This window comes from Phodopus roborovskii, unplaced genomic scaffold (assembly GCF_943737965.1).
Source record: "Phodopus roborovskii unplaced genomic scaffold, PHOROB, whole genome shotgun sequence".
Taxonomy (NCBI): Eukaryota; Metazoa; Chordata; class Mammalia; order Rodentia; family Cricetidae; genus Phodopus; species Phodopus roborovskii.
Window position 1 is genome coordinate 19,574,344 of NW_026126541.1, and position 26,315 is coordinate 19,600,658.

The 26,315-nt window shown below is 46.5% G+C and overlaps 1 protein-coding gene across 2 annotated transcripts in view; it reads left to right on the forward strand.

Moving 5' to 3' along the window:
* Positions 1 to 10,764, forward strand: part of Aldh18a1 (aldehyde dehydrogenase 18 family member A1) — a 31,797-nt gene extending 21,033 nt beyond the window's left edge. For both annotated transcript variants that reach the window (XM_051199638.1, XM_051199639.1), the window contains exons 13-18: positions 865 to 1,002; positions 2,946 to 3,141; positions 3,253 to 3,374; positions 6,085 to 6,271; positions 7,286 to 7,381; positions 9,683 to 10,764. In XM_051199638.1, coding sequence (XP_051055595.1) covers positions 865 to 1,002; positions 2,946 to 3,141; positions 3,253 to 3,374; positions 6,085 to 6,271; positions 7,286 to 7,381; positions 9,683 to 9,864 — 921 coding nt within the window. In that variant the 3' untranslated portion in view covers positions 9,865 to 10,764. The remainder of the gene's footprint in view (positions 1 to 864; positions 1,003 to 2,945; positions 3,142 to 3,252; positions 3,375 to 6,084; positions 6,272 to 7,285; positions 7,382 to 9,682) is intronic.
* Positions 10,765 to 26,315: the final 15,551 nt, after the last annotated feature.

The window sequence follows — 26,315 nt, forward strand, 5'->3', positions numbered from 1 at the left end:
TACCCAAATCCTCACAGGAGTGACTGAGGCTCCTCACCTTGAGTGTAAGCCCTGGACAGCAACATCATCTGTGGAACGTCTGCATTTAACTGGAGAAAGTTTGCATAACCTTAAGGGGCTCAAGAGCAACTCAAGCAAATAGAAAGGATTAAGAAGCCCTAATCTGCAGATTTACATGGTCTGGCAATAAGTTTTGGTCGCCTTTTCCCATCCCTTGCCAAATCTGGGTGATTTTCATTTATCGGCAAAGGATTCCAAAAATCAAGCTTCAGGCTTAGGATGACTGAGTCAGCATCTCTGACTGCTTTAATGGGATGACTCATCCTTCACCTGCCCTGAGATGTGTGTGTTCTCCCTAGCAGGCTGCTGTTGCCATCCAGAGCTGGCTTGAGTTCACGTTCTCCAGGTTCTTTGCATTGGGAAGTTAGAGCACCCAGGTCAATCACAGGACCACAGTAGGCTGCAGCCACAGGTGCCTCAAAGCCTCTGCTGACTCAGTGGATCAGGTCCTTTACTGTGGAGCATCCCATTACCCACTGTGACCAGAGCAGGGAGGGAGTGCTGTGTGACCCTGGCCACTGAACTCAGGTTGCACTGCTGGTACTTCTGAGCAAGCCGTATAGTTAAGTTCCCCAGAGTCAGACACCTCGGAGTTTGTTTGGTTTGGTTTTGGTTTTGCCAGTCCTGCATTTGTAAGCTGTGTGACCTGAGGTGTGGGGGCGGGGGACACCCTTCTTGGGCTTCAGTATAAAATGAGTCTGTAATTTACTGGAATGCTGGTAAAGATGAGACAGATACTGTAAATAAAGCACCCAGCAATGTGGGCATTCCCGTCACTCTGCCTGTCTTCCCTTTGATCTGCAGGTGGCAGCCTTGGCTATTGCAAGTGGCAACGGCCTGTTGCTCAAAGGAGGAAAGGAGGCCGCGCACAGCAACCGCATTCTTCACCACCTGACCCAGGAGGCCCTGTCCATCCACGGGGTCAAGGACGCCATACAGCTGGTAGGTCATAGGGCTAACTGAGGTCTGTGGAAGTTTGTAGCAAGTATTCGGTTGTGTAAAACCAAGATGCTTCTGCAGGCAAGCTTGATTAGGAGGCCGCAGGTTCTGTGAACCTGTGAGCACGGCCATTCTGCAGAGCCAGATGGGTTTTCATTGGCTTGAGAGAGCTGCCACCATACAGTTATGTCCTGGCAGGGCTCGGAACTCAAGACCAACCAGATCTTCAATCTTTTTAAAAGCTTAATTGTCTTTATTAATTTTTTAAATTGTCTTTTATTAATTTTTTAAAGCTTAATGGTTGGTGTGTGTGTGTGTGTGTGTATACACATGGGAGTTTGTGCATGTGTGTCAGTGAATAACTTCTCCCCCTCTACCTCTCCATGGGTTCCAGGAGTTGGACTGAGGTCTCCAGGCTTGTGTGGCTGAGTCATACATATCACTGGCCCCCAGACCCTCATTCATTAGGTTACAGACCCACTGTAGGGCTAGGAGTTTAGGGTAATTGAATCAGGGGTAAAGAATTTGCCAGCCTTTGGTAGAGTTTAAATTTGACTTAAGTCACTTTAAGAAAGTTTGTCATCAGCCCTCATGTGGTATGGAAGAATGAGACTGTGTCGCTGCTACTGTTACTGTGGTCACTAGCCTGATCTGAGCTACCAGCTGAGTTCACTGGGAACAGCTGAAAGACATGTGTGTGAGGTACTTTCATTAACTCTTTTAATCCTTCTTTATAACCCAGTGAGGAAATGGTGTTCATTCGTAGGCCCATATTCTGAGTTGGGTAAAAGCAGACTAAGGTACAGAAGATCAGTAGTCTATGGTAGGGTTTAGATTTGCTTTAAGCCATTTCTAGATCTTTCTCTTCCCGTGGAAGGCTCCGGGAAGAGTGGCCTCATTGCTTGCTCAGGGAGGATCCCAGGCTGAGTCTCCCCCCCTTCCCCTGCCCTCCCTCCCTCCCTGACAGTGTGTACCATACTCAACATGCAGACCATACATAGACATCTCTAAACTGTATCTGTGAGGGTATGTATGGCCACTAACGACATGTCCCCAGCACACCTCGGGGGCCCCTCTGCCCTTCCCATATCCTGTGCCCCACCACACCTTAGGGTAACCGCTGTCTTTGACTTTCACCACATCCGGTTACTTTTGTATATCCCTGAACTTGGATGGAGTGATGCACGGGGAGCTTTTCTGTCCCATGAGTTTTGTTTGTTATTATGTTGTGGGATTCTTCGTTTTTGCATCCAGCAGTTCTCCTCTTTCATTCCCCAGCCATGTAGTAGTCCACACACTTCATCTTCTTTGTCAGTAGGCATTTGGTCTGGTCCAGGTATTGGTTTCATGAAGTCAAGTAGCTCTGAATATTCTGGTACACGTACATTTATATTTCTATTGTAACATGACTAGATGGAAGATAGTGACAAATTCAGAAAAGAAAAGGAGATGCCTGGCATCCCTGTGTCCCAACACGGGCCCTCGTGACAGCATAGTTTGCATCCCGGGGTAGAGGTTGTCAGTGAACATCTTGGGGAAATGTGACCCCCTAACGAGACCCAGCATGCCCTCAAGCGGCCACTTCTTTTGGTGATCCTGTAGCCTGGCATCATCTGTGCCCCCTGGCCATCTGCCCACAGCACTCCTCTGCCCTGTGCTGTGGCTAGCTGTCACACCATCCTCCCTTCCGTGATGGAGCTCTCTGAAATGCAGAGCGTGGTTTCCAGAGAGGCCTCCAGTCCTGTGGCTGCCCAGTTTGGCCAGTGTTTGCTGGACAGCAAGCGTTGTAGTTTCTCCAGTCAGGCCCTTGTTTTCAGAATATGTATTCCGGGTGCCATAGTAAATGATGGGGGAGTGCAGACTTTGGTGTGTAAAGAAGAAGCTGTTGTTTCTATATTCTGTGTGGCCAGAAAATGCCACCTTTCTCTCTGGTTCTTCCTCTTCAGGTGAATACCAGAGAAGAAGTTGAGGATCTCTGCCGCCTCGACAAAATAATAGATCTGATCATTCCTCGCGGCTCCTCCCAGCTGGTCAGAGACATCCAGAAAGCTGCCAAGGGCATCCCAGTGATGGGCCACAGTGAAGGGATCTGCCACATGTATGTAGATTCCGAGGCCAGCGTGGACAAAGTCACCAGACTCGGTGAGCTGTCCCGGGGCTCCTGGGGAGCAAGTGGACGGACATTCTTGGTGATTGCTCTGTGCCTGTGGATCGAGTGCCCAGCACTCACTGTTCACTCTCCCTTGTCTTCAGTCAGGGACTCCAAGTGTGAGTATCCGGCTGCCTGTAATGCTTTGGAGACCTTGCTCATCCACCGGGATCTGCTGAGAACACCCCTATTTGACCAGATCATCGATATGCTGCGTGTGGAACAGGTACGCAGACCCGCAGGAAAGGTTAGACCAGGGGCAGCTTCTGGGCACTCAGGGGACAGTATGTTACACTTGCACTGTGCACGCACCGCTGTGCACATACAGAGGTGAGTAACTCTGCCCTCTGTAGTCTACCGGGCAGATGGAACTCGCGCACAGGTGGCTGCATGTTTCATGGGTGTAGCTTGTTTCCCGCTGCAAGGGCACAAAGGGAACAGACCGTGTAGCACTATACAGACTGGGATCATTACAGCAGTGTTTTATTTGGGTGGCAAAGTTATATTTCCAATCAGGCATTCCCTTTTATGTAACATTTTTTTTTAATTGCACAGAAGTGGTTTTGGTTGTGAGGACGGTTGGGGGGCTGTTTTTATGTGTATGAATGTTATGCATGTGTACCTGTATGTCACATGTGCCTGGTGCCTCAAAAGGCCAGAAGAGGGCATCAGATCCTCTGGAACTGGAGTTAACAGACAATTATGAGTTGCCATGTAGGTGCTGGGAATTGAACTCAGGTCCTCTGGAAGAGCAGCCAGTGCTCTTAACTGCTGAGCCATCTCTCCAGCCCCAAAAGTGTTTTCAAGAGTCAAATTTGTCCAAAAATAATGTCCTCAATTGCCAAGATAACTAAACTTATTATACAAATAAATTCAGAAAATTTGAAGTACAGACAGATTTATGCTGCCCCAAATTCACAATTTCAAGTTAGTCGAAGGCCCAGTGGCCAGATGGACAGTCTGTCAAAGGCCCCGCACGGCTGCATCCCCAGCTTTGGAAGCAGGTGTGAGGGCACCCTCACTTAAGTAAGGCAGTGCAGTGCAGGGAAGCAGCCTGCTGGCCTTTGTTGCTGTGCTGCCGCTGTGGTTCCTTTTGCTAGAAGGGAAGGATGCTGGTCAATATGGTGTGGCTCTAGCGAAGAACTGTGTTAGGCTTCCGCGTCACTACAGCCAAACAGAACACCCAAGAAAAGCAACCTAAAGGAAGACTTGTGAAACAAACATGACTACATGGAGGACCACACAGTCCACAAAAGAGCCAGGTGTGGTGGCACACGCCTTTGATCCCAGCACTCGGAAGGCAGAGGCAGGCGGATCTCTGAGTTTGAGGACAGCCAGGGCTCCACAGAGAAGCCCTGTCAGGAAAAAACAAACAAATAAACCAAGAAAGAGCCATGCTCATGTTGCAGACACATACATACGCACACTATAAAAATTTCCACAAATCTACAAGAGAAAAGCAGATGCCTAGAATCTCTGTGTCAGAGCATAGCACTGTATATCAGTCTAGCCTAAAATGCAGAAGAGAGACTGTCAGTGGAAGTCTTGGGAAGTGTGACTCCCTAGTGGAACCCAGCATTTTCCATGGCTGCAACTAGAAAACCCGAGAACTAACAAAGCAGCCGCTTCCTTTAATACCCCGTAGCCTGGCGCCATCTGTAATTCCTTAACTTGGCTCGCGGAGGGTTCATTCCATCATGGTGGGAGAGCAGTTCACCTCCTGGTAGCAGTTTCTCCTGCTCCAGGGAGCAGAGAAAGGAGGAATACAGCCTTCAGGGTCATGTCTCCATCCTCAAGAAGGCTTGTCTTCTGCCTTCCACCCCCTCCCGGGGATGCCACCCTACAGCAGATTCATGGAGGACTTAAGGTCTAAGTGTCTCTAGAAACCTCATCACAGACACAGGCAGAGGTGTGCTTCACTAATCCCCAATCAGGTTAACAGCCAGAACTATCAGCCCTTGAAAGTGCGCCCCACAGCGTAAAAGGGAATCGGAACATGTGACTGCTCGTGTTCAAGTGTGTCAACTAGTGGCCCATTTGACTGATGCTGAATGTCAGTCTCCTGCACTGCACTGGAGGAAAGTTGTCCTTGGCCGAAACTGAACCCCCTCATCCCGATGTGGGTGAATCCCCCTCGCTCCTCCCCCTCTCCCCCATCTTAGGTGTCAAGATGAGGGTTGCCTTCAGCAGCTTCAAACCAAGACGAGGCAGTGTTTGCCCTGCATGCAGCATGCAGGAACTAAGTCCTTGGGGGTGAACGGATCAGTCACACATGGGGTTCCCCAGTCCTGGAGAAAGTACAGTGCCCAATAAAGTCACAGCAGGGCCTCAACCCACCAGAAGAAACAGATACAGCTTGTCACAGCTGCGTCCAGGACCTGAAGGGGTCGAGGCATGAATTAGTCCTGCGCAGTCTCGGAGAACAAGGCCTGTCTGTGTGCAGTCACACTGATGAAGTCACACAGGTCAGCCCGGGATCCTTACGTCCCTATAACAGGAACAGGATCAGATTGAGAGTCTGCAGGTGGGTATGACAGGCAAAGCTCAGACAGCGTTGGGTACCGAGCCAGGGCTTCCTGGCATGTAGGGAATAAAGATACATGTGAATCCAGCGCAGGTTCTACTGTGTAAATAATGGGAGTTTATGGTCAGAGGTTCCTTTAGTAAAAAGCCACAAGTCAAGGGCTTGTGGTCTCATAACTTCAGCATTCAAAGGCTTTTCCTTTGAGTCTCTACCCCTGCTTACTCGTGAGCCTGTTGCTGGAAGAGTGGCCAGCAAGCCCTGGCCTAGCACAGGGCAGAGCATCCTGGTGCGAGGAGGGCTAAGTCACCCTCCAGGCCCACGAGCGGCTTCGCTGCCACTCGCCAGGGCCTCGCCAGCTGTTGGCTCCTACTGCTGCTGCATTCTCTTGTTTGTTTTTTATTCTCTCTGACAGGTAAAAATTCACGCGGGCCCCAAGTTTGCCTCCTACCTGACCTTCAGCCCCTCAGAAGTGAAGTCACTCCGAATAGAGTATGGTGACCTGGAAGTGTGCATAGAAGTGGTGGACAGTGTCCAGGAAGCCATTGATCACATCCATAAATACGGCAGCTCCCACACGGATGTCATCGTCACGGAGAACGGTCAGTGTCCAGGACGTCGCGCGCGTGGTGCCAGGTTTCTTTGCTCTGACCTGCAGTAAGTGGTGTTGCTTTTGACCTCTCTGGTCCTGCAGGATGCACACTCCAGCTGGCAGTCCTAGCGTTGGAGACAGCTGCTAATTTGCAGAGTACTCTCCCATCTACTTGTTGCTTCATCCCAGTGGCCCCGTGGCCAGGCAGAGGTGGTTGGCACCACTTTAAAGATGGCTTACCATGCTACAAAGGCATTGTCTTTGCCCATGCAGCTGCCTTCCCAGACAGTTCAAAGTCAGACATTGTGACTCAGCACCTACAATCTCAGAGCTCAGGGATCTAAGGCAGGAGGATTGCCACAAGTTAGAGGCCTGCCTGGACTACATAGCAAGACCTTGACTCCAGAAAAGAAAACTAAAAAATGCACAGCTGAGGGAACTAGCACCTGAAGGCTAAGAGCTGGGAAAACTGTACATTCATTTATTTAACACCCAGAGAGCCTATCAGGGGGTCTGGTGGTAGAGGAAGCCATGTGGCCCCTGAGGAACTCAGCCAGTTTACTGGGACTGTAACCATAGATAACACCGAGCAGCAGCAATTATTAATTGCCAACTTAACCATGAGGCACTGGGATGAGGATTCCCAGGGACCAACTGGCTTCATCCTCCACACCCTGAAAACCAGGTAATGTCCTTCCCTTCTCATGCATGCACAGAGTTGTTCATACACCTGGCTCAAGGCCACACAGCTAATGTGTATGAACTCAGAGGTCAGACCTATGCAGCCTGTTCCAGCATGGAGGCATAAGTGACTACGGGTCCGATTCCAATGGTCCCTTACCAGCCTTGACCATGGGATCTGGTTTGCATCTTCCCCTTCAGAGCCCTCCTTAGCCTGCATGTTTAACATATGAGGAGAATATGTGCAGTCACATCTGTCACCAGGGAGTGGCCAAAAGTGGGCGTGTGCTCCATGGTCCATCCTCATTTGGTTTTTCTTCCCCCCCCCCCCCCCCCCCCCCAGAGAAAACGGCAGAATTCTTTCTCCAGCACGTGGACAGCGCCTGTGTGTTCTGGAATGCTAGTACTCGCTTCTCTGATGGCTACCGCTTTGGACTGGGTAAGAAAGACAGGGAAAAGGAGTCCCCTGTGGCTCTATCGCCACAGGCTCTAAAGACTGGTGAAGTAGAGATACCCCCCCCCCCAAGGGTCATCAAGAATAATCCCATTTACCCACCTCTGTTGGCAGACCTTCTGTCTGTGAAGAAGGTGGCTGCTCCTAAGTCCGATTCCATAAATGGGGAAACCAAGAGACAGGTCAAAAGCCCAGAGTCACACAGCCAGTGTCAGACCTAATATGCATGAGCCCGGGTGCCCCCACTGCAGTACAGGCAGGCACAGCTTAGCTTGGTTCACAAGCTGCCGTGGTCCCCAGAGAGCATGCCATTGCAGCTTCGAGTGACACAGCCAGGTTGCCTCCGAGATAGAACCTCACATAAGAACGAAGATACTGGTATTGGTACCTACACAGAGCCTGAGCACTGAGATCAGGAACCAGCAAGAAAGTGGAAGGGGCTGGGAATTCTGTCTAAAGCGTGTAATTAGGATGCCCAGGGCTCTGGGTTCACTCCTGGCACCAGCACAGACAAATGTGATTAGAAATGGACACCTGGTCCTTTCATTACTTAAAACTTTCAGCTCCCCATGAAGTTGTTTGAGCAGTCTGCTTTTCCAGGGAACCATGACACAAGCACCCAATAAGACACTTGTGGCAAGTTTTGTGAATATTTGAGGTGTAGGTGTGTGTGAGTGGGTATTGGTGTTTGTTTTTTGTTTTTGTTTGTTTGTTGGTTTTTGAGACAGTGTCTTTCTACATAGCACTGTCTCTTCTAGAACTTGCTATGTAGATCAGCCTGGCCTCAAACTCAAAGATCTACATACTTCTGCTTCCCAAATGTGGGGGCTAAAGGCTTGTGCCCAGCCCATTTTGAGAACTTTAATTCCCTTATGCTTTTTGTTCTTGTTGTTTTGTTGGTAGTGTTGGGGTTTTTTCTATTTGGTGCTAGAAATCAAACCCAGGGCCTCCAACATGCCAAGCAACTGCTCTGTAACTGAGCTACACCCTTGCCTTCTTTCCCCCAAGCCGTTTGGAATACATGTTCTGCCTGGAGAAATCACCCTCTCTGATCATAGAAGGCCGTAAGGGAATTTCTGTTTTCTTAGTCATTGACTTTGAGTTGCCGTTTCCGACCCATTGGGATTCTGATTTAACTTCCACAGCCCTCAAACTCCAACACTGTAGAGAAGTGATACCTGGCCCGTCCTTTGGCTCCCTTGCCCAGTGAACGTCTATTTCACAGTATCAGGCCCTTGTCCCTCATTACCTCATCCCTAGGCCTGGTGCACTGCACACACAGTGAAGTTATGATGCATGGGGAATCCCAGCCCCTACTGAATACAGTGGAACGCTGAGCCCAACCCAGGAAAACCCAAGAGAAATAGAGAAATGAGCAATAGCTTGCAGTAGTTGGCAGGTGCCTTTGTGCTAAATCCCTGGAGCATACTAAATACTATGCCTTCTAGAGTATAAAGACTATTTGGGGGAGGGGGGGGCTGAGGCTAAGAGCGTGTGCTGCTTTTGAAGAGGACTGGGGTTCTTTTCCTAGCACCCACATCAAGTGACTTACAACTGTAACTCCAATTCTGGGAGATCTGACATTCTCTTCTGGCCTCCATGGGCACTGGCATGCTTGTGGTACACATATATGCATGCAAGATTACACATATAAAATAAAAATAAGTGAATCTTTTAAAATAAATAAATACTATTTTGGCATAAAGGCTCATAGCTGAAGTCCCACCACTCAGGAGGCTAAGACAGGAAGTTAAAAAAGTCAAGGCCGCCGGGCATTGGTGGTGCACATACCCAGCACTTGAGAGGCAGAGGCAGGCGAATCTCTGTGAGTTCGAGGACAAGCCTGGTCTACAGAGCGAGTTCCAGGACAGGCTTCAAAACAATACAGAGAAACCCTGTCTCGAAAAACCAAAAAAAGAAAAAAGAAAAGAAAAGAAAAGGACTATTTAGGGATGTGGATTCTATACTAGACTTTATTGTACACTTCAAAACATGTCTAGATATTAAAATGGGGTACACAATTGAGATGCTTAAACTGATTCAGATAGATCTTCTAAAACTGTCAAAATATGCTTGGATGAAGGACAGTGGGAGAAGGGGCGTTACGATCTATAGACAGGGAGCACACCCACATGTATGAGGAGTACCAACCAGCCAAGGAGGATGGGTCAGAAGTTAGCAAAAAGAGAAGAGAAGATACCCATTGTAGGCTCATAGGTGACCAGGCACCAATGGCTGGGAAAGCTACACCTTTCTCCATTATTGTTTTGTTTTGTTTTTGAATAGGAGCTGAAGTAGGAATCAGTACTTCACGAATCCACGCCCGGGGACCAGTAGGACTGGAAGGATTGCTAACTACTAAGTGGCTGCTTCGAGGGCAAGACCATGTGGTCTCAGACTTCTCAGAGCATGGCAGTTTAAAGTATCTTCATGAGAACCTCCCTGTTCCCCAGAGAAATTTCAGCTGAGAGGAGCCAGATGCTCAGGACTGATCTGTGCAGTCTGGCACAGTTGGGCAACTCAAGGATCTCCAGAGAGCTGATCTTGTCCCCCCTGTCTTAGGTGGATCTGCCTGCTGGACAGTTCACATGTGCTTCTGGCTCAACTCAGCATTTCCAGTCTTAGCTAATGTTCATATTCCATTCCAGCTTCCTGTGCCTGTCTGTCTCTTACCAAGGTTGAACCTGGGGCCCCGAATATGCTAGGCAAAGGTTCTACCGCCATTCTGTGTCCCTAGTCCAGCAGTCCAGTCTTTTAGGAAGGGAATCACAGTTGCGGGCAGAGGCGTGGCTTTTCATAGTCCCATCTCCCTCAGAAACTAAGGGGCTGTCGTTACCATCTCACATCAATGACAACGGAAAGTTCTGGCTGCTTGTATCACCTCAGTGAGGTAAAGTCTCTAGGCATTCAGCCAGGACCAGTCTCGCCATCCTCAGACTCCAACTGTGTAATTTTATTTCTTTTGTACATGCTTATCTTCAGCAGAGGAGATTGGGAATTTTTAAGGAGGGGTAACTCCTTAAAACCTTTAACATTTTCACCAGAAATGGTGCCTAAAATGGACTAATGAACATCCCTGGGAAGGTTGGCCTTCATGAAGGTAGGGATGTGCATCCCAGACAGCTGCAGTCTGTCCTTGGCCAGGGGACACACACAGTACCTTTGATGTAGTTGGAATCTGAGCATCACACTGGAGGTATGAGTTTCAAGATGTTCCTACAAGTGGGAGGAAGAGCTACAATTATGCCTGACCTTTTTATATGAATTATTTTGTCATCCTACTCTTGACCTCCAGAACAAAGATTAGAGGATTATTTTAATACTTTGGATTTTTTTTTTTTTTGAGAAATAAAATTCTTATAAAAGCCATGTGCACAGTTAAAATTTTCTTCCTTATTTGTCCTCACCCTCATCTTCTCTCTCCCTCCCTGGTGACCCCTCCTCCCCTGCCGGCTCCCAGCATGCTGTTCTCTGGAAGTTGGCTGGTGTGGGGGAGGGGAATGACTTTCAATGAAAGTGGTGCCAGGGAACCCTCCAGAGAGGGACTCCAGCCTCAAGAGGAAAAGAAAACAGGACAGTGGGCATGAAGAGCTTGGGGGCTACTTATAGGATGATGTGATGTCTGGGGCCGTGTACCACATGAACATGTTTGCCTCTGTCATGTCTCCACCGTGTATAGCCCACGGCCCTGGTTCACTGTGGCTCTAACTTACGTTCATGCTCCTGACCTGTGAAGTCTCTATAAACAGTTCTCATCCCCTCACTCCCTTCCCTTTAGGCTCGCTCTTAGTCTCCAGTACTCTACAGTCTGCGTTTCAAAGACTGCCTTTTTCTTGAGAGCCTCCAAGAGAAGCAAGTATTCACTGGCATGCTGCTTCTGACCCTCGGAGTAGTTTTATGGCCATAAGAATCACAGTGTCGTGTGGATCATGTTCCCAGGCTGGCTCCAGGCTCTACCTCTCGTCCAGACCCTTACATGGTCTGGCAAGTCACCCAGCCTGCCCTGCCCCATGAAGGGGGAGCTCTGACATAGCTTGCCTGAAAAGGCAATAAGTTCTGACCATCTGAAAAGACAACCAGCTCCCATCAGAAAACAAATGCCCTGGAGTCTGAAATAGCAGCCTAAAAGAGCTGAGCCCTTGGGGGGGCTCATTGGTAACGGGCTGTGATGTGGGCTCTGGGAAGATGGGTTCTGGGAGTGACCAGTGGCGGGGCTTGCAGGCAGCAGGTTGGTGCCATCTTGGTCTGGGGTGAGGATGAAACCAGCCCGTCTGGAGAGCCATGACTGCTGATTTAAGGCAGGTTATAGATTTTTAGAAAGCATGTCCTAGCCGTGACATTGATATCTCTCCTGCAGACTCCATTTTTACAGCATGGGACAGGGATGGGGTATGGCCTAGAAAAGGCAGTTAGCAAGGTCATTTATCCTAAACATGTCAGTTTCCACAGAGACTGGGCCATCAGTACCCTCTTCTCGATCCAAAGTGAAGAAACCTAAAGGGGACTAGGAGGCAGCCAGTCTTGAAAGTGGCCCACTTGGGTGGCTCAGTGTTCCCTGGGAGGTCCCCTGGGAGGGGACCTCCTATTCTGAGGCCACTCCTGAGGTCCTGCCCCCACCACCAACTCCTAACCACACATGCCACCAAACCAACCAACCCTGAGTCTTCCAGCTCCCACTAAGAGCAAAAGAAAAAACTCTCCCTGGCACATGTAAGATCATGCTTTTACATCGCATGGCAACAGGCTGGGCCGGGCCAATGTAAAGAGATGATTGGTTATTAGATAGGCAACAAGGACTGTGTGGAGAGAGGTGTGTCAGCCCTTCATCCCTTACTTTATGAACCTGTCAGCTGGCGTGGTTCAAAGCAGGACACTGCTCCCCTTGTTCTACAGTTGGTGTCCACATGACTCAGGCCTCATTAATCCAAGCACTCTGCTGGGCATGTGCTTTAAATTTGACCAAATAGCATGTCGGTGGAATGCTTATGCAGTTATTAGGAAAAGCAAGCTCTAGTCTCCTGGGGCCAGAAAGTCTATTTCAAGGAGATTAAAGCTGACTATGCCCAGTCTGCCTACTGTGTAGGGAGAGGATGTGTGAAAGACATCCAACAAGAAACGAGGAGCCAGAGGCTGTGTCCATCTGTGTCTGAAATGCACTCCCAGACTCAACTCAGTAATTCAGTTTCCTGCTTAAACTAGCTTGGGTTTCGTAAAGGGACTGGTCCTGTGGAACAATTACTACAAGACCTCCATGACTCAGGGTGGGCTTGGGATATCGCAGAGAAGTTCTGGTGAGGATCAAATGATAATGGTGTACCTACCAGAGGCCAAAGACCTTGAACTGGACCACGAACTCACTGCAATAATCATTTGCTAGTCAAGCTAATTGTACAAAAGGGTACATACTGTATGATACACTGCTCCCAATGCCAGCAGGACAAATGAAGAGGTGGTGGAGAGCTGGGAAGGAAGAGGTTTTTCTCCTTTTAAAATTTTCTTTTGTGGGGGCAATGCAAGGGTGAGGCAAGGGTATTGGGGAAATGAGTGGAATTGTGCATGATGTGTAATTCCAAATATATAATGAATTATATCTAGTTTTAAAAACCTAGCTTGAGCTGGCTTGTTATTTCCTTCACAGGGGAAGACTGGATGATGTACTGGATTCAAGTCTCTGCTCTGCCACTTAGAAACTGAGTATCCTGGGCAAGATATTTAACTTCTTCTTGGGACTATTGCTATGCCTGCTACATGGGTGATAAGGTAGATAGTTGGCACAGCACTGTGAGGAGGGACAGATGGCCATTTGCTGTGACTCCTTGTGCGTTCAGTGCTATTCACAAATTCCAGAAGATTCTTGCTATTAATGAGACTATATTCAAGAGCCAGATTTTCCTATCCTTACTGCATCTGCTCCCCAGAAGGCCAGACTTGTTTCTAGAGTCGTGTGAGCCCTATAGAGCATTGTAGAATACATGCAGAGAGAGGTGACAGCTTACGAGTGCTTGTCACACAAGCCTGATGACTGAGCTTAGTCTCCATAACCCACAGAGGAAGGAAAGAACTGATTCCATCAGCTATCCTCTAACTTTCACACATGTGCATGCAAATGTCCTTCCCCCCCAAAAAAAAACCAATAAAAATAAAATAAATGCAGAACTTGCATCACTGAGCAAATATGAAGTTTCTGTATATTTTTGGCCATCTGGGAATCTTAACTGGCTCAGATTTTCTGTTAATCAAATCCCTTTTTCAAACCTATGAGATACTGTTTGTATCATTACTGCTCTCGTGGCCCTAAGTTTGTGTGCAGGATAGTTTTATGTCAACTTGCAAGAAAATAGAGTCATCAGAGAGGAGGGAGCCTCAGTTGAGAAGGTGACTCTGTAAGACAGAGCTGTAGGAAAGCCTGTAGCGCATTTTCTTAATTGGTGATTAAGGACCCGGCCCATCACAGGTGGTACCATCTCTGGGCTGGTGGTCCTGAGTTATATAATAAAGCAGGCTAGGCAAACCATGAGGATCAAGCCAGTAAGCAGCACTCCTTTGTGACCTCAGCTCCTGTCTCCAGGTTCTGTCCCTATTTGAGCTCCTTCAGTGATGGACTGAGATGTGAAAGTGTAAGCTAAATAAACCCTTTCCTTTCCAGCTTGCTTTTGGCCATGGTGTTTTATCACGCAATAGCAACCCTATCTAGGACAGATATTGTTTGATTTGGGGGTAAGATTTTGTACTCTGTTGTGAAAAAATCCTCTTGAACCTGGGAGTGTTTCCATGTACAAGTAACAGGAAGTACAATTCAAACTAGTATAAAGAAAAAGTTCACTTGCCGGTTGTGGTGTGCTGAAGGGGGCAGAGGCAGGAGGATCACGAGTTCAAGGCCAGCCTGGGCTACACATTTTGGATGTGAGGGCAATCTGGCTGCAATGTCTGTCACCCATTGATCTCCAGGGTTGATTTGGCTGATCTGGCTGGCTAGGTGGTTGTCCCCTTCCTCCCTCACTGTTCCATATGGGTCCCTCCCAAAGCTGCACGCTTGGTCCAACAGGAAAACCTTCCCAGAATAGAGAAGGACTGATCTTGGTCAAGGGTATACGAGTAGCTGTGCTCCCCTGCTAGAACCTCCAAACAAGCTCTCAAGAAAAACAGTTGTGCTAGTTTACATAACTAAAGAAACCCAGAAGTATAATTCAGACATGGTTTGGTTGAGACTTTGGTCCCATTCCTCTAGAAATTGGGGCTTCTCAGACTTTGGGATCTTAAAAAAATAGTCTGCAGAGCTTATTAAAACAGATAACCCACTCAACAGATCTGTCAACACAAGCAGAGAATTTTCCCATTTAGGTATGGGGCTATTTGCCATTCTTCCTATGAGATATCCACTGCTGGCCAAGTATTGTGGGGAGTTGGGGAACATTTGAAAACTAAGTACAATCACTTTGACATTACACACACACTTTTAGTCATCACTGAATTTATGGGTCTCGGATGCCTTCAGATTTTCCCCAAAGACCATTAAAACACAGAAGGACCAGCTAAACCAGGGAAGGAAAAACAAAATAACAAAAACAAAAACAAAAAAACAAGACTGTCTCTGGTGAGCCAGGACGCAATCCCTCACCAAGAGCTGAACCCTGGACCGTATACTTCCCAAGCTCCAGCCTATTAGCAATAAATTTCTGCTTGTCCAGTCACCTGATCTCCAGTATTCTATTATGGCAGTCTCAACAGTGTGTGGGAAGGGTGATTGTCTTGGAGGCCTTAGGTTTTAGAAAGGATTTCTACCGGGTCTTTGGGTAACAACATTCGCTGTGCAAGCATGAAGGCCTGAGTTCGGACCACCAGAATCACCTTTAAAACCTGAGTATAGCCACGTGTGCCTGTATTCCTGGAGCTATTAGGACAGAAATAGGAGACTCACTGGGGCTTGCTGTGGAGAAGAGGTTGCACCTGATCCAGAGTTCTCTGAGTCCTCTGAGCCACCTGGTTCCTGGACTTCCCTAACACTAGAGGGCAGTCTAGCCCCATGGACCTGGGCAAGTCGCTCTTCAGTCTTAACCAGCTCGCACAGATTCCCATTCTGCTCACCTAGGAACCACTAAATTGCATCCAGAAGCCGGCTCACTTACAGAGTAAGGACATGCACCCCTCCATCCCCTACCCCTTCCCCCCACCCCCCAACACACACACACACACACACACACACACACACACACACACACCTACCTTACTTGCTGTTTCACATAGGGAAAGTATGTAACACCTCTGACCTCTTGTAATATTTATCTATAAGTGAGTTTTTAAAGATCCTACATGAGGCACTGAACTTCCTCATGTTCAGCTTATAGTACACTGGTTTAATGTTACAATATTTACTTCTAAAGACTAGACTTTCCTTAGCCCTGGACATTGCTCTTAACCTCCAAGCATCCTTTCCTAAGAAAGGAGGTAATGCCATTCTTTGGATATGGCTACTATGTTTTGGTTGGACATGGCTACTATGTTCCAGTAGGGCCCTTATATATGATACAGCAACAATCTGAGAGAATGTCTATCTTTGTTTTTATAAATGTAGAAACTGAGGGTTGGAAAAGTTGGGTAGGCATCTCAAGGTCACATGAGAAATGGTAGTGGAACCAAGGTTTAAACAAGGGACAGTGAATTTCAGAAGTCTCAACCTCCACTGGGCTGCAGATAAAGGGTTTCCCTAGAAGTTTCTTGTGCCTTAGCTTCAAGGCAACTCCTAAGGCTGAAGGAGGTCGCCATAGCTACTAACTGGACCCCCTTTCAAGTAACTAGATCTTCATTTCTGCTCCAGCTTTGCAAGAGGAGATGCTGGTCTGGAAACTCTTCCACACCTGCCCTGGGAGGGAGCCAACTGCATCTTAATTATTTAGGGAGTCTCTAGACACTTGATAGAGTGAGCAGGTGTGGATACGTCATTGACTTTCTGCAACATGCCTTTACTTACCCTGTCCCCTCCCCCTAGATGCCTGAGGATAAAGGGAGTGACATTCTTCTCCAACCTGTGGTGTGTCTGCCTCTCCCTTCATTCTCGACCCCTAAATCCATTATGGAAGACATAGACCAATTTCCTTGCAAACTCCAATTTGCACCCGCTGGTGTAGATAGGACCCTAAGTAGCAAATGGATGACTCTTTTTTTTTTTCTTCTGTTAACACAGTTTTCTTTTCCCTTAACCTAAACTTTATGTCAAGCCCAAAGATTCAATTTACATGAATGAAAAAAAAATAGATATTCATAATGTAGATTTCAGCTATGTGAATGTTGGGAGTGTGTCCTATGCCTAGAAAAGGGATTGGAGGGAAATATGAATTGAAAGGTGGCAAATGGCCCACAGTTCTTGGTCCCATACACATGGTGGATTGGATGAAATGACTAGGGTCATGCATGACCTCATCTGGGCACTCACATACGCCCCAGACCTTAACTGCTCAGCTCCTTTTTCCTCACTTCCTTTTCAGGGGCTATTATTGTGTGTGTTTGGGGGGGGTCATCATGCTGCTTGAGGTTGACCTGGCAGGAAGAGCCGTTTTCAGGTTTGTTCTCCATCCCTGCAATCGGCCTGCGACTGAATTGCTACCACTATCTTTCCTCAATCCCAACTGCGCTTCAAAGTGAAACCAAATAATTCCACTGAGTTCTAATCACAGATCTCCTTATAATGCATGCAGCGGTTAATCATTAAAAAATCTTGTTTTGGGAGACTATCATGTTGCTTAGTTTTTGTCAATTTCTCACAAACTAGAGTCACTTGGGAAAAGGGAATAACAGTTGGAGAATTGCCTCCATCAGATGAATTTGTGGGGACATTTTCTTGATTTCTGGTTGATATGGGAGCAATTGCAAGCAATACCATCCCTAGGAAAATGGGCCTGGGCTGTATAAGAAAGGTAGCTGAGCAAGTCAGTAAGCAGCATTCCTCCGTGGTCTCTGGCTCAGTTCCTGCCTTGAGTTCCTGCCCTGGCTTTCCTTAGTGTTGGATTGTGATCTGGGAGGAATAAGATGAAATAAATCCTTTCCTTCCCAAATTGGCTTTGATCTTGGTGTTTTATTACTGCAACTGAAAGCAAACTACAATAAGTATTTATTGGCATTGGGAAGAAGCTTGTTATAAAATGTCAATAGGAAAACTAGGCTATAAATAATACTTTTCAGGTCAGCAAGATGGCTCAACAGGTACAGGCACTCGCCAGTCAGCCAAGTCTGACAATCTGAGTTTGATCCTCAGAGCCCACAAGATGGGGGGAGAGAAGTGACTCACACACATTACTCTCTGTGATCGTCATCCATGAGGCAGGAGCCTCACCTCCCACACAAATAAAAGTTTTTAAAAAATTATAGTATTCCTCAATTGTGTTACACACAGTTGCCTAGAAAATCTGAAGGAAAATATAACAAGATGTTCCTGAGATAATCCTTTTAAGCAATGTGATGGATAATATCAATTGTTGACAGGAACTAGAATCACCCAGGAGACAGAGCTCTGGGTATGTCTGAGAGGGAGTTCCTGGATTCTGAGTCTTGGATGGAACTGTCCATGGATAAGTGTTGTGAACTGAGTAAAGAGGAAAAAGCAAACTGTCCCCAGCTTTTGTTTCTCTCGGCTTCCTGACTGTGGATGACATGTGACCAGCTGCTTCAAGCTCCTGCCACCACTGCTTGCCCACTGTGATGGACTGTGCTGTCCAATTGTGAGCCAGAACAAACCCTCCCTTCCTTCCGTAAGTTGCTTTGTCATTTTGTCATAGCAACGACAAAAGTGACTAATGTAAGCTGATAGGTTTTCTGTACCCCAATAATAGGTTTCTCTGCCGATGCAGTAGGCCAGATCAAGCCAAACTGAAGAAGTAAAAGAACAAGTTGATTTTGAGCAAAGCAACTCCTGGGTGAGTCCTCCAGGCAGGAGAGGGGACAGGAGAAATCACAAGGCCTAACTAAAGCCGGGTGCTTATGTCCCCTGTAGGTGAGGGGTGATGAGGAGTCTGCCACAAGCTGGGTTTGTGCCCAGGTATGGTATACTTTAGGCCGGGTCTTGGGGAGGAGCTACTGTGGCTGCCAAGAATGTAGAGCTGGGCTTTTTGGCGCCTTCCCTTTGTTGGAGATTCTCTGTGAAGCCAGGATTTGGAGAGACAGGAGTGGAGCTTTCGTAGGAGAAAGCTGCAAGTTCCAGCCAAACACAAGAAGAGAGAGTACAGTGAATTTTATTTGAAGTGTTATTTTGCTTTTTCCTACTTTAAGGCATTTTTCTTGTTTTCACACCTACTAATATTTTTCCTATGCTTGACAAAAAAAAAAAAAAAAAAAAAAAAAAAAAGAGTCATAGCAGTCTTTTTTCAACCTAAAGAGACTTATTTTCCCCTCCTATTCCTTTTGCATTCTGTCTTTTGAAGATGAAGAAATCAGGGCTTCAGGGCAGCTAGAGACATAGCCAGTTGAGGGCCAAGTCCAACCTGTGGCCCAAAACAGTGTGAAGAAACACTGGGCCTCAGAGACTAGAGCAGAGTTCTGAGGTTCCTTCCAGCCCAGACTGAGTCACAGCACCATGCTGGTTCTACCCAGCACTCTAAGCCTCCAAAGGCCATTGGATGCAGGAGCAGGTGTCCTGCTTCTGCTCCAACTGTGTATTAGGGCTGTTATTGCTGAGATGAAACACCACTACCAAAAGCCACTTAGGGAGGAAAGGGTTTATTTGGTTTACACCTCTACATCGTCGTCCATCCCTGAATCAAGTCAGGGCAGGAACTCAAGTAGGGCGGGAACCTGGAGTCAGGAGATGATGCAGTGGACTTGGAGAGGTGCTGCTTACTGGCTTGAACCTCATGGCTTGCTCAGCCTGCTTTCTTACAGAACACAGGACCACTAGCCCAGGGGTGATGCCGTCCACAATGGGCTGGGCCTCCCACTTCAATCACTAATTAAGAAAATGCATGACAGGACTGCCTACGGCCAGATCTTAAGGAAACATTTCTCAATGAGGTTTCCTCCTTTCAGATGACTCCAGCTTGTGTCAAGTTGACATAAAACTACCCAGCACAAACTGCTTCACTCAACTTCAGCTTTTCCTCTCCAGCTCACTCATGAGGCCACATCTTGGATTCTGTTTGCAGATTCTATTTCACTGTAGACAATTAGATGGTAAATAATTGAGGAGAACGGAAACCGGCAAAGTGGTGTGTGATGTCCAAATAGCTCTCTTGTTTACTCTCTGGTGTAAACTCAAGGCTCATCTGCAAGCCAGGAGGCCCAAGTGTAGGTGAAATGTGCACACACAGGAATCTCCTGTCTTCTTTCCCAACTTTGGATGCCACTTGGGGAACTCACTTTCCTGGTTTGGTTAAAGTCAGAAACTGCCTGGCTTAGGCAAACATTAAGAGGACATCTTAGACACATCTGAAGCTCCTCCCACTGAGTGACCCAAATCCAGAAGCTCCCATTTCTCCTTCTTAGAGGACTCGTTATCTAATAAAACCAAGGCTTGCATCCTTCCCCATCCATGCTCTCCCTTCCTCCGTGTTGAGGGAGGTACCTTTCTGCAAGTCCTGCTAGATGTGTCTGTCACTACAGCAGCAGTCTTAGTTAAGACTCCCAGTTACAGGTAACATAACACCTCCATGTAGCTTAAGAAGAAAAAGACATGGACATGAGGTGGGCCAGGGTGGTGGGTTGGGGGGTACTATTCTCAGAGGCCATGGTAGAGATGGTCTAGCCTCTCAAATGCCTGGAGTCAGTTCAGGCACAAGAGGGAAATATGTAGCTCAAATCATCAAATTACAGGAAAGGCACGCGACAAGGGTTAGGGCTCCAAGCCCGCCCCTACTCCCTGGGTATAACTGTGTCCCCTCTGGAATAAGGCTCCTGTTTTCTAGCTCTTGGCTACCTTCTTCCAGACTTTTCTCACAACTTTGTAACACTTCTTACCCACTGCAAAACTAAGAAGGTTCTTTCTCCCTTCTCTCCCAATTTCAATGTAAAAGGGTCCTAATTGTCTACTTGGGTCATCGGTCCTCACCTCACTGCAGTGGGAATGAGGAGAAATCGTGGTATGATCCAGGCTGACTCAGTCACATTTGTGTGGCCTTACCAAGGTTAAATATTAAAATAATCTCCCTTTCTGCACATGGAGTGTATGCTGCTAAAATCTCTAGTATAACCTAGCTATGGCACAAAAATGAAAATCTCATTATTAAGGATACATAGAGGTCTGACAGAGATGATGAAGCCTAATGGATTAAAATTCTGAGAGAAATGAGCCCTTTCTGAAGGAACCCATCATATATGACAATTTTGTCCCCTTTTTGCTTTGTTTCTTCCAAACCCAGGTGCCAGTCGGGGATACAGAGTGTTCCCAGTATGAGATCATTGCTGGGACAAAGAGAACATAGTCCAGTTCCATGCGTCATGAGACGGGGGTGGGGGATGGGGGGCACAATGATGGAGTCCACAGAAGCTCCGAGCACAAGGACATTTGCCACGGGGAGCTTTCACCTTGAATCTGATGGAGCAGCAGAGGCTGGACTCTAATGGCAGTGTACTTTTCCCGTGGGCTTACAGAACTCGAGAAACAAAGTCCTAATGGAAGAAGGAGGCATGCATCAAACATAGGATGTTTGCCAAACTTGGGAGTCAGCTCAAATAGCTTGCTTAGCTCCAGCTCCTAAGAACAACTGAACCTTCCACAGCCTTTCAGCAGTGAGAAGACAAGAGACTTGCCAGGCAGTCAGTCCAAAGCTTTGGGGGGGGGGGGTTCATCGAGTCATCAGAAGGTCTCAGAGATGTTCCAGGATCAAGAAGATTGGAAATTGGTTCAACCCAATTGCCTGTGTAACCAGACTGATACAACCAGCCCCTCACCATGTCAAAAGCAGCATCAATCAGTACCTGCTGCCTTGGTCTTTTTATAATCAGAGCTGGTTAAAAAATAGGAGCATTGCCTAGCAGTCAAGAAAAAAGCAAACACAGCCGGGCGGCGGTGGCACGCGCCTTTAATCCCAGCACTCTGGAGGCAGAGGCAGAGGCAGAGGCAGGCAGATCTCTGAGTTCCAAGTCAGTCTGGTCTACAGAGTGAGTGCCGGGATAGGCTCCAAAGCTATACAGAGAAACCCTGTCTTTAAAAAAAAAAAAAAAAAAAAAAAAAATAGAAGCAGACCCACAAATGCTTCTAATATTTGAGTTAGCAGACAAGGATTTTATAACAGAGTAGACAATAAAGGAAACACATTAGAGTAAAAGAGCATTTCAACAGACAAATGGAATCCAGGAAATAGAATCAAATAAGCATCAACAACTGGAAAATGTAATATCTGAAATTAAAAACTCATTAGATGAACTATTTGCATGTCAATGTATCTGTTCACCTACGCCTCCTGAGTTCCTTACCCACATTCTGGCCCATACTGGGACATCTTCATGGCCAACAACTAGAAAGTTGACTGACAGCCCTGTCAGTCTTGAAACCCACCCTCTCACTGATTGGTCTGTATCTTCACTTTCCCAGTTGCTAAATTTTGATGTCCACCAGATATAAATAATTGAATCCACGTCGAAGGAATTTCCTAAAAAGGCACAATTTCAGAAGAGGAAGACTATTTACATACGGGAAAGGATATGTGTTCATTGGTGATTCCCACATAGAAAGCCAGAGCTTGCTGTTTATTGTGCTAGTTATTTCTCTGTCTGATTTCCACCCTGACTAAGGGACTCTAGTGCACCATGGAGAAAGAGGTCAAATGGGATGTTGGATGTCTCGACAATGTTGCTCTGTTGTTTAGTCTCCTGAGTCTGGCTGAGTGGCGGTCCCCATGATAGTTCTTCCCATGAAACTCACAATAGCCTTGTAGACTGAATTCCTCACAGGCAAAACCTCACAAGAGGACTGTCATCTCATCTGCATGCTTTGAATTGTGATAAATAAGATTTTTTTTTTGAGACAGGGTCTTGTGTAGCCCAGGTTGGCCTTGAACTGGCTATGTAGCCAAAGATGACTTTGAATTGTTGATTCTTCTGCTTCCACTTGTGGGTTATGTGGTACTAGAGATCAAGCTCAGACAAAACTCTACCATATGAGCTACATCTGCAACTCTCAATCCATTAATTAGAAAAGGTGAATACAAAAAAGGGAGCAATAGTTATTCTGCCCTTCCTTTCCTAGCTGTGTGTAAGACAAGCAGAGAGTTAATGTGGGTTTGCTTTTCCTTATAGATATATTCCAGCTAAGAAATGAAGTTATCATATCAGCAATTTGTTGCTCTTAATGAGATAATGTATCTAAACAATGCTGATTAATAGTTTCCAACGTTTTTATAGAAATACAGAAATCTACCTATGACACACCCCTCCCCACTTTGGATTTTTTGAGACAGGATTTCTCCGTGTAACAGCTTTGGCTATGTGCTCCACGATGGCCTCAAACTCATAGAAATCCATCTGCCTCTGCGTCCTATGTGCTGGGATTAAAGCCACTGCTGGCTTCAAGACATTCTTGCTGAAAATTTGAACATGGACCACATCTAACTTTTGACTTCATTATCAATTTTTGGGGAATACAAATGGCACTGTCTCCTCAATGAGTAAATAAAAATAGTAGAGAGTAGAATAAGATGCTAGATTGATTGAATCAGTATGCATATCTCACAATAATGAAACTTAGATCCTAATTTAAGCAAATTATTTTAAAAACCACTTTATGGCAAATCAGGGAAACCTGAGCACTTGAGTTCATACTGAGTTAATTTAAGAGTGCATCATAGATTTTTAGATGTGATAATGATATTGTGGTTATATAGTGTTTACCATGTATTTATCTTTTAAGATGATACCTCGAAGCTGGGCATAGTGGCCCATACTTAATATCCCAGTATTCTAGAGGTTAAGGCAATGAGATTAGCTTGAGCTATATATAGCGTAACCCTGTGTCAAAAACTAAGGAAGCAGCAGTAATAAACCAAGGGCCCATTGAAATATCATTAGGTGAAATTACAGGATTTTCAGCATTTGCCTCAAAATAATTTGCAAGGAGGTTTAGGGCCAGTGTGTGGAAGTACAGAAAAGCTAGGGTGGCCTTTGGGGACCTTTGGGGATAGTTGTTCAGGCTGAATGGTGGGTATAGGAAAATCCACAGTATGTTCTTTTACATTTGATGTTTGGACACCAGCAAGTACATCATTAACCCTATGTGCTAAGGAGGTACATGCTGGGGATTAAGGAGTCTGAGATGATGCAGGAACCACAACCCGTCTAGAGCCACGTCAGTTTGTTTCCTAACTAAACATAAAAAGAAAAAAAAAAATCTCTCGATGGGTTTCACTATGTGATCTAGGCTGGTCGTGAACTTGAAACCCTCTCAGGCCAGATGCACCACTATGCCAGTCTTGTCTCTCACACGTACTGAAGCTGCTTTCCTAGCTTTCCTTTCCTCTTGCATTCCATGCCCAGTGGATTACTGGATAAGCGCCTTTGGTTTGTGACGATTTAACAGTATTCTATCTCAGGGATTGGAGAGAATGAGAAGAAGAAAAAGAGAGGAGAGAACAAGGGAAAAATAGAGGGAGATACCCAGAGCCGGAAGCCAGGCAGCTGACGCAGAACATACAGAATGAAAGGTAGAAGACACTGAGGTGAAAGGTAGGTAAAGAGAAAAGTGTTAATTTATGTTAAAGGGAAAAAAAAAAGCAGCTAGCCAGAAATGAGCCTAAGCTAGGCAGCACATTCATAAGTAGTAAGAAGCTCCATGTCATGATTTGAGAGCTGGTTGGTGGCACAAAAGAAAAGCCTGCTTCAAATAATAATGAACATTAACAGTGTGGATAATCCAGACGTCTAGGCTTTTATGGACCCTTAAAGGAAGTATTGATGAGGACTTTCCCAAAAGGCCCAACTTTTAAATTTTACAGAGGTGGAACCTGAGCCCAACAGAAGAAGATTGCCAAGGTCGTGTGCCTGCAAAGGTGAAACCGGAGCATCACTCCCATGAGGCCAAGTTCACTGCTTTTCCAGAACAGCATCCCTGGCTGAGCACAGAGGAGATTTGGAAAGTACATATGATCTTGTTTTCTGTGCTGGAAACAGCCACCATAACAGACTGTCACCTTCCATTTTAAAGCCGAGCGATGCCAGCTCCTTCAACTATTTTCTTGTACATTTTGTTTACTCACCACCTTCTGAGGCTACTCCAAAGCTGTCTCACACATTGCTGGCAAGTCTAAATTTTCCGTTCATGACAGGTTGCAGAACCTGTGTTTGTTTTCCTCTCTTCAGTTAAGAGTGTGACTGAGGAAGGAAGACATGCACAGTCATTTCTAGGTTGCATGGGGCACGTTGACCAATTATCCATTAATTGTGGCCACCGCAAAACAAGAGCAAGCATATAATAGAGGTAGACAAGCAATCAGTGGAGGTGTGTCTGGAGTGTCTCTGCAGAGCCTGCTCATGAAAGGTTTGGTCCCTTGCTTGGCACTACTGGGGGCTGGAAAAAACTCTCAGAGGGGAGGCCTCAGGGAAGACTGTTTTGTGTGTCTGTGATGCCTCTGTCAACGGGAGTCATGCAGCCTTCACGTCATCCTTTTCTCTTTCTTCCCTACCTTGAGGTGAGTGCTTTTGTTATTCTGTGTGTTCTGTGACATGCTTCCCTCTTACCAGAGGCTTGTGAGAATCTGCCTGTGTGGCCTGGTGGTGGTGGTGGTGGTGGAGGCGAACGCTCTTAATCCTTGTACTGGGAGGCAGAGGCAGGCGTATCTTTGTGAGTTCGAAACCAGCCTGGTCTACAGAGCAAGTTCCATGACAGCCAGAGCTACCTACACACAGAGAAACACTGTCCTAAAAAAAGAAAAGAAAAAAGAAAGGAAGGAAGGAAGAAAGAAAGAAAACAACTAACAAACAAAAGAATCTGCCTGTGCAGCAAGGACAGAAACCTCCCAAACTGACCTGAAATGACCTTTTCTCTCTAAAGGTCATTGTCTCAGGTGTTTGATACAGTAGCACAAAGCCAAGGAACTTGACCTAAGAGTCTTTCCCTTCATCTGCTTTGTATCAGGCACTGGTTGGTTTGATGGGGATGATCATGTGTGTTCAGGACTAGCTCTGGCATCCTACCGGTTTTGCCTGAGTCCTCCCAGTGTGATATGCTCCCCATCAGGGTTTTACCAGCAATGTTTCCAGTCAGAACCGCAGAAGCAGGCCCTCGCTCCTCCCCAGCCTCCTGACAAGCTGTCAATACAGAGCAAGGAGCCCACTCTGGGTCCCAAGGGTCCCACATGCAAAACTGGAATCTTTCAATTTTTTAAAAATTTATTTTATGGTGTGAATATTTTGCATACATGCAAGTATATTCACTACAAATGTGTCTGGTGCTCACAGAAGTCAGAAGAGCGCTCTGGATCCCCTGGAACTGGAGCTAAGGATGGTTGTGAGCTCTGTGGGTGCTGGGAATCAAACCCAGATCTTCTGCAAGAGCAGCCAGTACTAAAACCACTGACCCATCTCTCCAGTTCAGGACTAGACTCTTTAAAAGCCCCTTTAGCTGGTCTACAGAGCTAGTTCCAGGACAGCCAGAGCTGTTACACAGAGAAACCCTGTCTCAAAAAAAAAAAAAAAAAAAAAAAAAAAAAAAAAGCCCCTTTAGATAGTTATCGGGTCTTGCCTCTGTTGGGAATAATTGAGTTTCTTACTGGATTTTCTTCAAGGGGGAAAAAACAAGCTCTAATTTGACCACAGTAGAACAAGAACGGCTTTCACAGAGCGGACAGGAATGGACAGGGAGTAACAGTTCATCTCCAGAAAAGCTTCCACTAGAAAGGTGGATGGGATGGAATTTCAGCTATTTCAGCTTTAGTCAAAATGCTTTGAAAAATCCGGTGTTGCTTCTGTAAATTACAAGATCTAAAGCCTGGCTTTGCTATTACTA